Source organism: Schistocerca americana, chromosome X (genome assembly GCF_021461395.2).
Source record: "Schistocerca americana isolate TAMUIC-IGC-003095 chromosome X, iqSchAmer2.1, whole genome shotgun sequence".
NCBI lineage: Eukaryota > Metazoa > Arthropoda > Insecta > Orthoptera > Acrididae > Schistocerca > Schistocerca americana.
In genome coordinates, this window is record NC_060130.1 from 229,342,021 (window position 1) to 229,357,227 (window position 15,207).

Sequence of the window (15,207 nt, forward strand, 5' to 3'; positions counted from 1 at the left end):
GTTAACATGACCTCTTTTTCTTTCATGGGCATTAAAATATTTGAACACATTTGTTTTTCTCATTTCAAGGTTTGATCACCCATGGATTTGTTGAAAATTCTATCTACTGCCATAGTTTTCTTGTGGATGCTCTCATTTTTATGTTAATTCACTGAATTGATATACATGTCACCTGTTGTAGCATGTGGAATCAGTTTGTGTGTTCAGATGTCTTACCTTTAATGTGAAAGAAATGTAAGTCTACATTCTTGAGGATTAATTTTCCCCCTGTTATGTTTGTAATTGGTGAATGGAAAATACTATAGCATTGACCAAAACATTTGTGAAGATGTTTGGCTTAGTTTTTTTTCTCTCTATCAAACAGACAGACAGACACTCACTGACTCAGTAATATTACACTACCTGAGTTAATATCATTGCTGGTGAAGAGTGATCAAATGAAGTTATGATAACACAATGAATATCTGTTACATCACTGAATAGAAAAGTAGTTCAAACTGAACATATTATTGTTGTAAAAAAGTTCAATCATGAAGCTGATTATTTTTCTAAATGTAATTTATATTCAGTCATCATTTAAGTTCATTACATTTTCAACAGACAACCATTCATCTTGGGAATGAAAACGTACACAAAATGCATGTTACATCATCAGGCACAAGTGTATTTGCCTGAAAACTGTGTACAAGGCAAGGAACCTGTCAATTTTTGAATACCAACTTGATAAACAACTTAATTCTCAGGCAATTTGCAACTATTGAAAATATTTTAAATCATCTTTCAATTTATCCTCAATCTGTAATAAACTAATTTTTTACAGCACATTATTCAGCTTAATTTCAGCATCTTGAAACAAATATTTATTTAACAGACCATTTACCTGGAGGACAATATAGTTATTCTTAAAATATTTACTATTCAACTGTAAAATATACTTATACAATTATAAAATTTATCAAAATGTAACTGACATGTAACAAAAATATTTCTCATTGGAATATCACTGAGAAGTTAACATAATACCTTTAGTGCTCCAGGTTTGAATAATATGTTCAAGTATTTCAAATTTTGTCAATTTGGATATGCATAATGCTCATGTGCTTTTCGTCTTGCTCTGGCAGTTACATTCGTTGTTTCATAATGTAAATGGTATGGTTTCTTATGCCACTCATTTTACAGATTGTTTTAAATTTTAATGTTTAAAACAAATATTTCTTATATTAGTACTTTGTGACCAAATGCTACAATCCATATGGCACGGACATCTCATTATTGTAAAACTGAGGCTAAATTCACAACAAATGTCATCATATAACTGACAGGCAATAGCCTACAGATCTTTTCAGCACTGAAATTCAGAAAGGTGAAAGTTTTATCTCTTACATTCCAACCATTCTTTTTTAATATTCACAAATACGAGCAACTGTAACATTTTGTTTTTTGTACAGCAACATCTGTCCTTAATTTTAAAAAAAATTAAACAAAACTCAGAGAGTTAATTGGAATGTGTTTTGTCAACTTTTACAAATTGAGTTTCATCTCTGAAGGTTGCACCAGACAAAAAAATAAGACTAATAAAAGTAGAACAAAAAAATTAAGTCCATTTTTGAAAATAAAAATTTAGTCATTTTTATGATCATAATAAAATGCTGTTAAAAGTGATAAACTAATGCCAAATACATTAAAAGTGTAACACTGAACCTCTTTCATTAATTATTTTTATTTTTAGTGCAAGGGGAACACCAACAATGAATTAAGAACATTGTAAATACTTTAACTTGTTCTAGCTTATGCAACACAATGTTATTTCCTCCTATAATATTTCTGTATAATAGCTGACACATAGCAGGATTTTCAGTACACTGTTCTATGCTCAGCAGAGGATACTTGGACTTTTCATGATTTATTATCTTAATCTTTTCTGAATCATACAAAGGAGAACTAACATTGTCCGAATTTTGACTACTGTGTAACAGTATGAGATTCTGCTACTGTATCATGCATTTGATAAGCTTCTTAGATCCATCAGTGATACTGCTATTCGTACATGGATTGGGTTGGAGCAACTTCAAGTAGTAGTTGTAGGAACACATTAATGAAACCTGGAATGTAGATAAAGTAAACATTAGTGGAAAAATTTTAAACAACAAAATAGTCATAAGATATGAACTTCAATAACATATTAAATTTTATTTGCTAGCTAGATTTTTCCAGTAGTATGTAAGTGTTGTTTGGAAAAAAAGTAATGAGCAATTGTCAACAAAGCAAGCCATAATATAGACTATTCCTTTTTAACAATATGAAATGGAAAGATTGGTACTTTACATACACTCCTGGAAATTGAAATAAGAACACCGTGAATTCATTGTCCCAGGAAGGGGAAACTTTATTGACACATTCCTGGGGTCAGATACATCACATGATCACACTGACAGAACCACAGGCACATAGACACAGGCAACAGAGCATGCACAATGTCGGCACTAGTACAGTGTATATCCACCTTTCGCAGCAATGCAGGCTGCTATTCTCCCATGGAGACGATCGTAGAGATGCTGGATGTAGTCCTGTGGAACGGCTTGCCATGCCATTTCCACCTGGCGCCTCAGTTGGACCAGCTTTCGTGCTGGACGTGCAGACCGCGTGAGACGACGCTTCATCCAGTCCCAAACATGCTCAATGGGGGACAGATCCGGAGATCTTGCTGGCCAGGGTAGTTGACTTACACCTTCTAGAGCACGTTGGGTGGCACGGGATACATGAGGACATGCATTGTCCTGTTGGAACAGCAAGTTCCCTTGCCGGTCTAGGAATGGTAGAACGATGGGTTCGATGACGGTTTGGATGTACCGTGCACTATTCAGTGTCCCCTCGACGATCACCAGTGGTGTACGGCTAGTGTAGGAGATCGCTCCCCACACCATGATGCCGGGTGTTGGCCCTGTGTGCCTCGGTCGTATGCAGTCCTGATTGTGGCGCTCACCTGCACGGCGCCAAACACGCATACGACCATCATTGGCACCAAGGCAGAAGCGACTCTCATCGCTGAAGACGACACGTCTTCATTCGTCCCTCCATTCACGCCTGTCGCGACACCACTGGAGGCGGGCTGCACGATGTTGGGGCGTGAGCGGAAGACGGCCTAACGGTGTGTGGGACCGTAGCCCAGCTTCATGGAGACGGTTGCGAATGGTCCTCGCCGATACCCCAGGAGCAACAGTGTCCCTGGGAAGTGGCGGTGTGGTCCCCTACGGCACTGCGTAGGATCCTACGGTCTTGGCGTGCATCCGTGCGTCGCTGCGGTCCGGTCCCAGGTCGACGGGCACGTGCACCTTCCGCCGACCACTGGCGACAACATCGATGTACTGTGGAGACCTCACGCCCCACGTGTTGAGCAATTCGGCGGTACGTCCACCCGGCCTCCCGCATGCCCTCTATACGCCCTCGCTCAAAGTCCGTCAACTGCACATACGGTTCACGTCCACGCTGTCGCGGCATGCTACCAGTGTTAAAGACTGCGATGGAGCTCCGTATGCCACGGCAAACTGGCCGACACTGACGGCGGCGGTGCACAAATGCTGCGCAGCTAGCGCCATTCGACGGCCAACACCGCGGTTCCTGGTGTGTCCGCTGTGCCGTGCGTGTGATCATTACTTGTACAGCCCTCTCGCAGTGTCTGGAGCAAGTATGGTGGGTCTGACACACCGGTGTCAATGTGTTCTTTTTTCCATTTCCAGGAGTGTATAAAGGAGACACTGAGCCACTGACAGACACAATGGGAAAGAATGCTAGCTGTATTAAGTCATTGGACTATGTCATTCATCAGACTGAGACTGTTCTGAAGTGAGCCATGATCTTTGCTATGGTGGGTAGTGGGTGTACAGAAGAGGCATAGGGCAGAGAGGGGGAGGGATATCAGGGTATAGGTGGGGGAAAATGCTATCACTGTGCTGTCACTACCTGTGGGAGCATGCAGGAATGTGATAGGGACAGGATAGCACTGCTAAATGCAGCATGGGGTCGTTGTGCTGGGAGGGAGAGGGGGGAGGGGAGGGGAGGGGAGGGGAGAGGAGGGGAGAGGAGAGGAGAGGAGAGGAGAGAAACAGAGAAGGGGAAATGACTGTGCAGATGCACTGGCAGAATAGAAGGCATGTGTAGAAATCTAGGGGGTGCAGTGAAGGGGATAATCAGGTGGAGGGGAAGGACTAGTGCCAGTCTTTGTCCGCTACCTTCCTATCCCCTTCGCTGCTCCCACCCCAGTACTACACGTGCCTTCCATCCCACCAGCATAGCTGATGGTCCTTTTCCCACTTCTACTTCCCTTTTGTGACAGTGCTTCATGAATCTTTATTTTTCCAGATTCTACCCATTGTTTGATATTGAAAGTGTTGTTTGTTAATCTTTTTTTACTTTCACTACTTCTATGGCGGGAGATGTTTGAAGCTTTTGTCTGATAATATTTGGCATGTAACAGTATATTAAATGTTGAATACTGCTTGTTTTGGCCAGCCTATGGAAATTTTTAATCTGCGTTCATTGAGAATTCAGTTTGCTCAGAGTGTCTGCAATCCATTGGTCATTTTCCCATGTTTGGCCATCAGGTATAAGGATTTGCAAAAGTTTGGGTGCAGTTCAATAAGAAGTGTACATTACCATGGAAGACTAAGTCGCTTTTATTGAATGCTGAACTACACTTCAAAGTGACACAGAAACATGGCACTATTTTTCAACATAGTCACCTCATTTCTCTAAACAACAGTCAGAACATTCTACCAATCATTCAATTCCTCGATGATAGAAACTAGCTCCTTGGTTGTGGAACCATTGGAGAACCTCTTTGTGAATGTCCTCATCATTGGAAAATCTCTTTCTTTCTGATGTTCTTTCAGCATTCTGAGAAGATGGAAAGCACATGGTGCTAGATCTGGAATGTATAATGTATCAGCATCACCCATGTCTGTGTGGCCTTGATCAAATTGTTGGCGTGATTTCACTACAGCTGGACATGATGTTGCTTTTGGTCTATATGCCAGCAGACTTTCATGGTCAATCTGTGTATGATTTACATGTTTTTCCCATGAGAATTGTACTGCCCCACATACTTCAACTTTGCAGTATGTTTCCAGATGTCTGATTTCACTTGCACACTGTGAAGCACATGTTATACAGCAGAACTGTGTCTGCAGGGCACTCATCACACGTACCCTCATCTGACAGTGTGCCACTCTTACAGCACAATGGTCTTAGTGTGGGATGACATGTGTAACTAACTTTCTGAAGTCCCTATGTATCTAAGATACCTGATCTTTAAACAATTATGTACATCACTCCAGTCATTAAGAATATTGTTAGTATGAATACTGAACAGTAGAAGCAACAACAGTTTCTGAAGTTACTGTTAGTTGCTATTGTACAATTCAGTCTTTTCAAAGGATTTTATTATATTTTTGCCCTCTGATGGCAACAAAGCATGTTTTAGAACCACTTCATTTATTTTTCACAAGTCTTTCCTCGATTTAATGGAAGATTTTTCATTGCCAGTGAAGGGAAATCAAATTTTGATACTGAATTCTTGGAGTTCTCCAATAATTTGATTGCCTACCTAAATGTTATTAAAATTTAAGTGTCCCAGCTCCAAACTGCAGTATTGTGACAAAAGATTTTCAATTAGTGGTTCCATTCACTGATCTGTTAGTTTGGTTTGTAAATTTACATGCTGTTGCCATTTTCTAGATGTGGCATACATAATCTCTTAACTAGTGTTCATCATTCTTAAATACACAGTTTTATTGCCTCACTAAGCAAAGTGTGTGCCTGATACTCTGTGAGATGTGTTACATTTAAGACAACATTGTTCTTTAATTTTATTGTATTTCTTCTCTAGAAAGATGATTCATACTGACTGTGTGAGGCTTCACTCATTCTTCCATTCGGTACTGAGTACATATATAATGCTGTTTGTGTCTATCCTGAGAATAACATGGCTCAGTGTCAGTCTTGTTGTTGACCACAAATTTTGTTCGTCTGAGATATATGCATATTTGTCAAGTCCAGGAAATAAACAGTCTTTTGAATGATACATAAATATAAACAACCTAAGCCTACATGAGTAAAAAATATTTCATTTATGTTTAACTTAAATCAGATGATACATATGATACATACCAAGCCTCTTGAACCAATGTCGCTTGATCACAAAGGGCACATAAAAAATAAGACTGCCCACTATGAAGAGAGCTGCATATAAGTATTCAATTTGTGGTTTGTCTATTATTGGAGCTATTATCAGGTACACAGAGATAACCAAAACAAGACATGGAATGATTATGTTCACCTGAAATAAACAAAAGGTCATCATCAGTGGCATCTCATAGAAATACAAATTTTTGAAGTTGTAGTGATCTTTAATGGAATTAATACTATGTTACTATGAGAAAGGTTGACAACTTTTCTGAAATAGAAAGGAATTTAACCAAATAGAAAGACTGAACAGATCAGGTCACCAACAGATTTTTATTTGTCACCATTAACAATTGTGAATAAGTATACTCTGGAAATGCAGGAAACAGCCTTCATTTAATTTCTCATATCACTCTCTCTCTCTCTCTCTCTCTCTCTCTCTCTCTCTCTCTCTCTCTCTCTCTCTCTTTTATGATAAAGGACCACTTAATGGATGAGACTATACCAAACTGATAGTGCAGGATCCTGAAAGTGAACTCATTACATACAACTTTAAGAACTGAAAATCAAGTTATTGAAGTATAATTGCAAGTAGCTATAACTTGATTGTTGGACACAATTGCTGTGATCACCCTTGTACAACAATATGACTACAGAATCCTAAAATGAAAAGAGGAGTAAGGAATCAATGAATTTCCATTCTGGAAGTGTATGTTTTTGTAACAAAGAATATAAGTCACCTGCTTAATGAATCATTCCTACAATATTTTTCAGTTAGTATTTATCTCATTGTATTTGCAGGTATGAAATGTTGTTGTTTTACTTTCCTTATTTGCTCTTATGCCCTCTGTTCTGATTTATCTGGGAGAAATTGACCTCAAATGTAAATTCGACCTCAAATGTAAATTCTAGAAGGGAAAAGACCTCTATTTTTATACTGGACACACACACACACACACACACACACACACACACACACACACACACACACACACCTCTCTCTCTCTCTCTCTCTCTCACTGTTGAAAAGAAAGTGTGGGTGCAGGACATTAGATGAGACTGAAGCCAGGGGCCAGGAGGATTAAGGGAACGAATTATGTGTTATAGGGTTAACTACCATCTACAGATTTCAGATAAGCTGGTGCTAAGAAAAGGGATCCTGATGGATGGGTTGTGGAACAGCCACTGAAACTGAGCACATTGTGCCCAGTTGTGAGTTCCTCCTCTGGTGGTCAGCTCTAGTCTTGGCCACAATTTAGCGGTGGCTGTTTATTTGTGTGGGCAGTTGATTGATGGTTGTGCCCACATAAAATGCTGTACAAAAATTGCAGCAGAGCTGATATATGACATGGCTGCTTTCAAAAGTTGCCCTGCCTGTGATGGGATAGAAGAAGACTGTGACAGGATCGGACTCTGATGTGCTGGTTGGGTAAATCAGGCAGGTTTTACATCTGTGTCTCACACAGTTATATAACCTATATGGGCAAGGGTTTGAGAGTGGGAATGGTATAGGGATAGATCAGGATGCTGTTTAGTTTGGGTGGGTGGTGTAATACCATTTGATGAGGGGTGGGAAGGACTGTGGGTAGAATGTCCCTCATTTCTGGGCACAACAATCAGTAGCTGACATCCTGGCAAAGGATGTCATTCAGTTGCTCCAGTTTAGGTTGATACCGAGTGATGAGGGAGTGCTCCTTTGCAGCTGGTTCTTGGGGGAGAGGGGTGGGGGGTTAGGGGTGTGTGAGAGTATGGTGGAAAGAAACTACTTGCAGACTAGGTTTCGTTGATAGCACCTGCTTGTGAAGGCCTTTGTAAGACCTCCAGCATACTGGGCAGGGAATTCTCATCACTGCAGATGCACCATCCCTGGGTGGCCAGACTATGTGGGAGTGATTCTTTGGTGTGAAAAGGATGTCGGCTGTCAAAATGCAGGTACTGTTATTGGTTAGTGGGGACAGAAACACAGATGGAGCCATCAAAGAGGTGGAGATCAAAGTCCAAGACGTTGATACTACAACCCCCTAGTTATTGCTTACACAGGAATCATGAGGACGAGATTAGATTAATTACAGCACACACAGAGGTATGAAGTAAAATGATAGGTATCATTGAGTCAGCTTTTTGGAAATCCATCATATCTACAACACATGGGTCACCATCAAAACTGACTCCTGCAAATTCCACCATAAAATTACAGGAATTGTAGCCAGGAGTCTTCCAACTGTACCTTATGGCAAATAATCATTACCATAATCAGTGAGTCAGAATACATGGAATTCTGACGTGACTGGTTCCTGGATGCTTAGCTAGTGAGACTCAAGGGTAAAGTTATATGAAATTACTTGAATGTTAAAAGGATAGGAATTATCATTTCTCATCCACTGTACTAACTGGAATTATCATTTTGAACCTGAAATGAAAATACATTTCATGGAAGAATACCATGCCAATTTCACCCTGTGGATTGGAACCACATGGACATAAACATTCCACAGCATGTGGATCAAAGCAAAGAATTTTTAGGATTATTCATGAAAAGTATGTTTATGAACTGAAGTGTTCCTCTGGGAAACTGAAATATACACAGCTGCAAATATGACTCAGCCAGTACTAATTAAGAAAATATTGTTTCACTGCTTTTCATTCAATGTTTATTCAAATGTTGAGTATATAAACAATATACACAGTTTCAGCAGCTTACAAAGTGTTCAATTTTTTTGTAATGGCATTTGGAATAGTGTCTTAATAGCAGTTTAACATTTAAATACAGAGCAGCTCCATACTTGTTCATGTGTTGGCTGTAACAGATAAAGATAAGCAACATACCTATCATGTCATAGTCTTAAGGATGCTGTGAGCTAGCCAGAAGAGTCCTTAAATGTAATCCCTGTAGCTAATGATTCTAAACACACTGATGATGAAAATAGTATGAGCACAGCTAAGACTCACTCAGTTACATTTTTAGAGTTCTCACCTTAGCTCATAATCTATTAGCAACTGGAATGTGAAATGAACTGCACATTCTAGTGAAAGCATTAAGGTAGTATCGTAACACTGATGCAGGTAATTCATAGCTCATGAAAGTGTGTATAATAAGTGGCATAGAGGGAATGTAATGTCTGCAACAGACTGGCTGCACTCATATTTGTTGCAGTCATTAGTAAAAAGAGCAGTTACTTGAAATAGAAATTTACAGCATGATTTTCCCCCTCTTCAGTGTAGGAGAAATAGCATATAAACCAGCAGTAATTATACTGTCACTTGTTCATGATACATGGGAAAAGTCTTCTTCAGATGATGATCATTTCTTCTCCTTCTTTCTTTTCCCTCCTTCTTCTTCCTTGGTGTTTGTCTTGCATGCAGGCAGTGTCTGCTGTTTTGGCCCACTGTCACTATTTTACCTGATTGGGTCTGTTCAGGATGAAGGCCTGAGATCTTGAGACCTTTGTGTAGGATATCAAGCCATCGCTGCCTACATTATCCTACTGGCCATTTACCATTTACTTTAAACTAAAACTAGTCTTCACCACTTTAAGAAAATGCCCATACATCATAGACAGCTTTCTCTCATCTTGTCTACTATTGGTGTTATGGCATATCTTCATGATTTGTGATGTGATCGTGCAGTGTTAATCTAGATCTCCACCTGAACATCATTGTTTCCATGGCAGAAAGTTGTTGTTCCACTCTTTTTGTCATAGGCCAGCATTCAGCACCACACAGTGCAGCTAAACATATTACCGATTTCTACCTATGCATTTAAACGAAAGACAGTTTGTTTTTTGCTGTACTCATTTCACTGCTGTTATTTATGAAGCATCCTCAGTGGCATGTAATATTACAGACTGTTATACTTTTGCCTTTAGCCAGTTTGCTGAGATTTCCATTAGCAGCAATTTTTGAGTCCTTGTTATTGGAATGTCAACAACATTGCCTCTTATGGTATATGGGTAATTTAGGTCTGTGGTGAGATACTGCATTCTCTTTATGTTGTGTCATAGGCCTGCTTCTGCAAGGCATTCATTCCAGACTTGCGCTTGCGACTGTAGCTCAACCTGATCCTGCTGAACAGGGATGTGCGTACAAATTACTACCCACCCACCCTGATCCAAATTTCCCTAAACTGTTTCAGAATTCAAACTTCCTTCAGTTCTTCCTTCCATAATGTTCTGAAGGCACCTGAGAAAGTGAAGTTTTTCAGCAAAGCAGCTATTTCTATCTACTCCAGTTGCCTTATATGTGGTTTGGGTTATTCTTGGTGTTCTGGCATAACCACAAATGCTGGAACGAAGGTGCAGTATGCAAGACCAGAGAAGGCGGTGAGGAAACATCAGCCAATGGTGCATGGATTGGACTGCACCGCACCAAGAGTGAAACCTGGAAGAAGTGAATGTAAGTGCCTTGGCTATTCAGATCAGTCCAGTCTGCAACGGACATTAGTGCTAAGCTATCAGATTGTTGTGATCTGTATCAAGTGCTTACTAGGCCTTTGCGTATAGCAAGAACTTTACTGTTTTCCTGTCATCTCTCACTAGCAACATTTGCAGTAATCAAAGTTATGTATTGACAATTTGCTTTCTAGAAATAAAATCACTAATGTTATTTGTTTGAATTGCTGTATAGCATTCTGAGGATGCTGATTCCCTTAGGCAACAATTAGCAATGAGTGGGCAAGACTCCACACTTGGTAACAGAAAAAAAGAACTAAAGTAAACCTCTTGGCAGTTCTGTTCTAGAGTGGATTGGTCAGCTGACCTATTGTTGCTCCATCCTCTATTCAAGGCATTATTTGATGGCAATAACTGAAGGACGTATGACAAACACTCTAACCTTGCAGATATTAATGTGTATTTTCCTAAAGAGGAGAGTGTGAGAATCCAAGGAACTGAAGTAGATGATGTGACAGCTTTTTGCAGACACACTGTGGCTTGATGTGCCAGTCTGACAATGCTGTTGCTTCTCTGATGCCTACTGTGATTATATATCAGTGACAAAATGCCTGAATAATAAAAAAAGATAATAAACTGCAGTTAAGGATTGCAAGAAGCCTACTGCAACATGTAACCTTCCAGCAATTATGATGAGATGAAGTCATGTCTTGCCTGAAGATGGTGTGTGTGGATTCCTATTCAGTACAAAAGATTCATCAGTCAACAGTATTTGTGGTATAGTGGTCTGAGTATACGATGTTTTAATACCCCTCATGTTCTGAAGAGCAAAATTTTGGAAAAAAAGGACTTTAGCACTGATATTATGATGTAAAAAATGATGGAGTGGTCAAGTATAAGTTCTTCAGGGAAAGATAGAAAAGTGTTATTTTTATACAAAATGAACTGAAAACTTAGTAGTAGTTATGATTATATTTGCAGCAACAAAATCTTTAATTGACATGAAGATGGTTTCAAATAGCAAATATCTGTTCTGGTAAATTCCACACTGCTGATCAATAGCACATGGCTGAATGAACCTACAGGGAAAGAGACCACTCTTGCTGTAATTGTGATCACTGACTGAATACCAGTTCATCTTAGCCAGAGTACGTGGCATTAATGAGAATTTTAAGACTAGTTGTTGGTGTTTCTGCAGATACTTGCATTTTAATTTTTGCATTGTGTAGCTGGAGTCAGCCCAAACAATGACTGATCATCACATCTTTCATGGTATGCCCAGTGTCAACAGAAAGCGTCAGTTTATTTCCAGTTACAAACAAATTGGAATTTTACACACCCATTTGATAGTACACTCCCAAATTAGTCTACTCTGATATTCTTTTTATGAATATGTATTTATCAGACACAGTAGACCACAAAAAATAAACAGCAATCCAGCAGTGACTCTGTAGTGCTGCATGGTCGGCAGTAACAGTCAACCCAGGCCAGAGAAGTGCTGTTGCTGCTGGAATACTGGTTATTCTTTGAGTTTTGCTGTCCTTGTTAATACTTGTCAATAATCTGGGACATTTTAAAAATAATTCTGCTTATAACTGGAAACAAACCGATGCTTTCCATCAACACTGGGCATCAATGAGCACTATTCGTTTTGCTGACTTCAGCTACGCAATGCAAAAATGAAATAGCAAATATCTGCTGAAACACCAGAGAAACTGAACTTGGTGACTCTTGGGAGCAACGCCCTATATATAACTTACTGGGAAAGAATTTATCACTGTAAAGGAACTACAAAAGTTCTGGTACAACCTTGAACAAAAATATGGCTAAATTCACCTATCAGCATTAAAATAGTTTTATTTCCCCAGAAAAATTTTCACAGTGCATCAACATTATGGACACTGGTATGATATGGTAGTGGTGGCCAAATTAGAGATTAATTAGCAAAAGTTACTCCCAATAAAATCTTTACTTGTAATGAGGAGAGAAGTTTTTTAGGAATCTTATCCTTCTACTTGTCCACATATGGGCAACACACTTCATTCCAATGTCATAATATTTTCCTGTCTTCCTTCGCTGTTAGAATTTGTGATGTGAATTCTTTTTGCCAGGCATTGCAAATGCTCCTCCCACACAGTTTGAAAGTTTTTTCCTTCGTGGATTGCAGTGTTAATGGTGTTTATGTGCCTCAAATCATTGTACTGATTCCCCAACCCAGGGTTTAGCATCCTTAGTCATAAAGTAAGTTGAGAATCAACATTATATTATAATATTTTTTATATTTGTTTGATTTAAACATTATTGCTGATACACCACAGATGGCAAACAATGTTACAAAGAATCTACTAGAACAAAACAAATGGTAAAAAAAGATGTGGCAGCTATTTGAGATTTAATATGTCACATAAATTGTGGAAGCATAAAATAAATACAAACCATAATATTTTTATTAAAAATTTTACACAGTTCATGAATTCATAAAACTTCAGTCATTATTTCAATAATAGACTTTAAACCAAATGTACGGTTTCATAGGGGGGAATGTTATATAAGGGTCGATCAAAAAGTTTTGATTTGAGAACATTGCTGCAGTGTATATGCAATGTAGTGCAACTTTGATGTGGGTATACAACCACCGACATGTAGGCAAGGGATTAGTGTGGCATTCATGCCTTTGCAAGACACATGCAGTAATTGTGGAAGCGTGAACTATAGTGATGTTATTACCAAATTCATCCTAACAGTACCAATGTGCTGTCATTTTTTCTTGGCTGCTGAAGGACAAGCACTGGTAGAAATCCATCCGAGTATGAAGAATATGTACGGGCAACATCCCTGTCGAAAACTACCATTGTGGAATCGTGCGCGCCAAGTGTGCTGCTGCTTCATAATAATGCATGTTCTTGTACTGCAGATGTTGTAATGCAGAAGTTATGCGAACTCAGGTGGGAGACACCATAGACCCAATCTCCCCCCAAACAATTACCATGCCTTCAGTCCCTTGGAAAGAGCCTTCAAGCATTGATAATTCCTGTGGATGAGGATGTGCAGTGGGCAGTTAAGGACTTCTTCACACAGTAGGTCCTAGTATTTTACCAAACAGGTATTTTCAAACTGGTGTGTCTGTGAGATGATTAGCTCAATGCTCATGGTGATTCTGCCTGATTGGCATACTGATTCTGGACTGTACAGCCTTCCAATGGAAACTTTTTGATTGCCCCTTATACACACATAAGAAAAAGTTTTGCATCACCCCGGTCCCCAGAACTCCTGAAGATAGATGTTGACTGTGGATATTCTCTCACAGACACAGTCCCTTTGACTGTTCAGGGATGTCACTAAACCCGCCCAAAGATGTAAGCAACCATGCATGAGCAGCGCCTATTAGACGGAGGGGGTCTGACAGCTGATCAGTTCCAGTCATTGCCCTAGGGAGGAGGTACACGGCTCGTGTTGTCTGTAGTTCAACCATGCCTGGACAGTCAATACTGTGGTTCGATCACATCCTCGTTGTTACTTTGTGCCAGGGAGGGCTCTCAAAAGGGAAGTGCCCAGGTGTCTCGGAGTGAACCAAAGCTACGTTGTTCGGACATGGAGGAGATACAGAGAGACAGGAACTGTCGATTACATGCCTCTGCATTATGGCTTGGAGGAACCCTGACAGCATGTTGAATAATGCTTTTTGTGCAGCCACAGGATGTCATGTTACAACTCCAACTGTGCGCAATAGGTTGCATGATGTGCAACTTCACTCCCAACATTCATGGCAAGGTCCATCTTTGCAACCACGACACCATGCAGCACTGTATAGATGGGCCCAACAACACGCCGAATGGACTGCTAAGGATTGGCATCATGTTCTCTTCACTGATGAGTGTCACATATGCCTTCAACCAGACAGTCGTCGTAGATGTGTTTGGAGGCAACCCGATACACCTGAATGCCTTAGACACAATGTCCAGCGAGTGCAGCAAGGTGGAGGTTCCACGATGTTTTGGGGTGGCATTATGTGGGGCTGATGTACGCTGCAGGTGGTCATGGAAGGCACCGTAACGGCTGTACGATATGTGAATACCATCCTCTGACTGATCATGCAACCATATTGACAGCGTATTGGTGAGGCATTTGTCTTCATGGACACAATTCGTGATCCCATCATGCACATCTTGTGAATGACTACCTCCAGGATAATGACATTGCTTGACTAGAGTGGCCGGCATGTTCTCCAGACATGAACCCTATCAAACATGCCTGGGATAGATTGAAAAGGGCTGTTTATGGACGACGTGACCCACCAACCACTCTGAGGTATCTACTCTATACCAAACCACCATTGAGGAGTGGGACAATCTGGACCAACAGTGTCTTGATGAACTTGTGGATAGTATGCCACAATGAATACAGGCATGCATCAATGCAAGAGGACGTGCTACTGGGTATTAGACGTACTGATGTGGACAGCAATCTGGACCACCACCTCCGAAGGTCTCGCTGTATGGTGGTACAACATGCAATGTGTGGTTTTCATGAGCAATAAAAAGGGTGGAAATGATGTTTATGTTGATCTCTATTCCAGTTTTCTGTACAGGTTCTGGAATTCTCAGAACAAAGGTGATGCAAAACTTTTTTTGATGTGTGT

At 40.0% G+C, this 15,207-nt stretch overlaps 1 protein-coding gene across 2 annotated transcripts in view; it reads right to left on the reverse strand.

Annotated features, from left to right (window-relative positions):
- Positions 1 to 540: 540 nt before the first annotated feature.
- Positions 541 to 15,207, reverse strand: part of LOC124555744 (b(0,+)-type amino acid transporter 1) — a 593,057-nt gene continuing 578,390 nt past the window's right edge. For both annotated transcript variants that reach the window (XM_047129768.1, XM_047129767.1), the window contains exons 11-12: positions 6,166 to 6,334; positions 541 to 2,102 (exon numbers count right to left, since the gene is read on the reverse strand). In XM_047129768.1, coding sequence (XP_046985724.1) covers positions 2,038 to 2,102; positions 6,166 to 6,334 — 234 coding nt within the window. In that variant the 3' untranslated portion in view covers positions 541 to 2,037. The remainder of the gene's footprint in view (positions 2,103 to 6,165; positions 6,335 to 15,207) is intronic.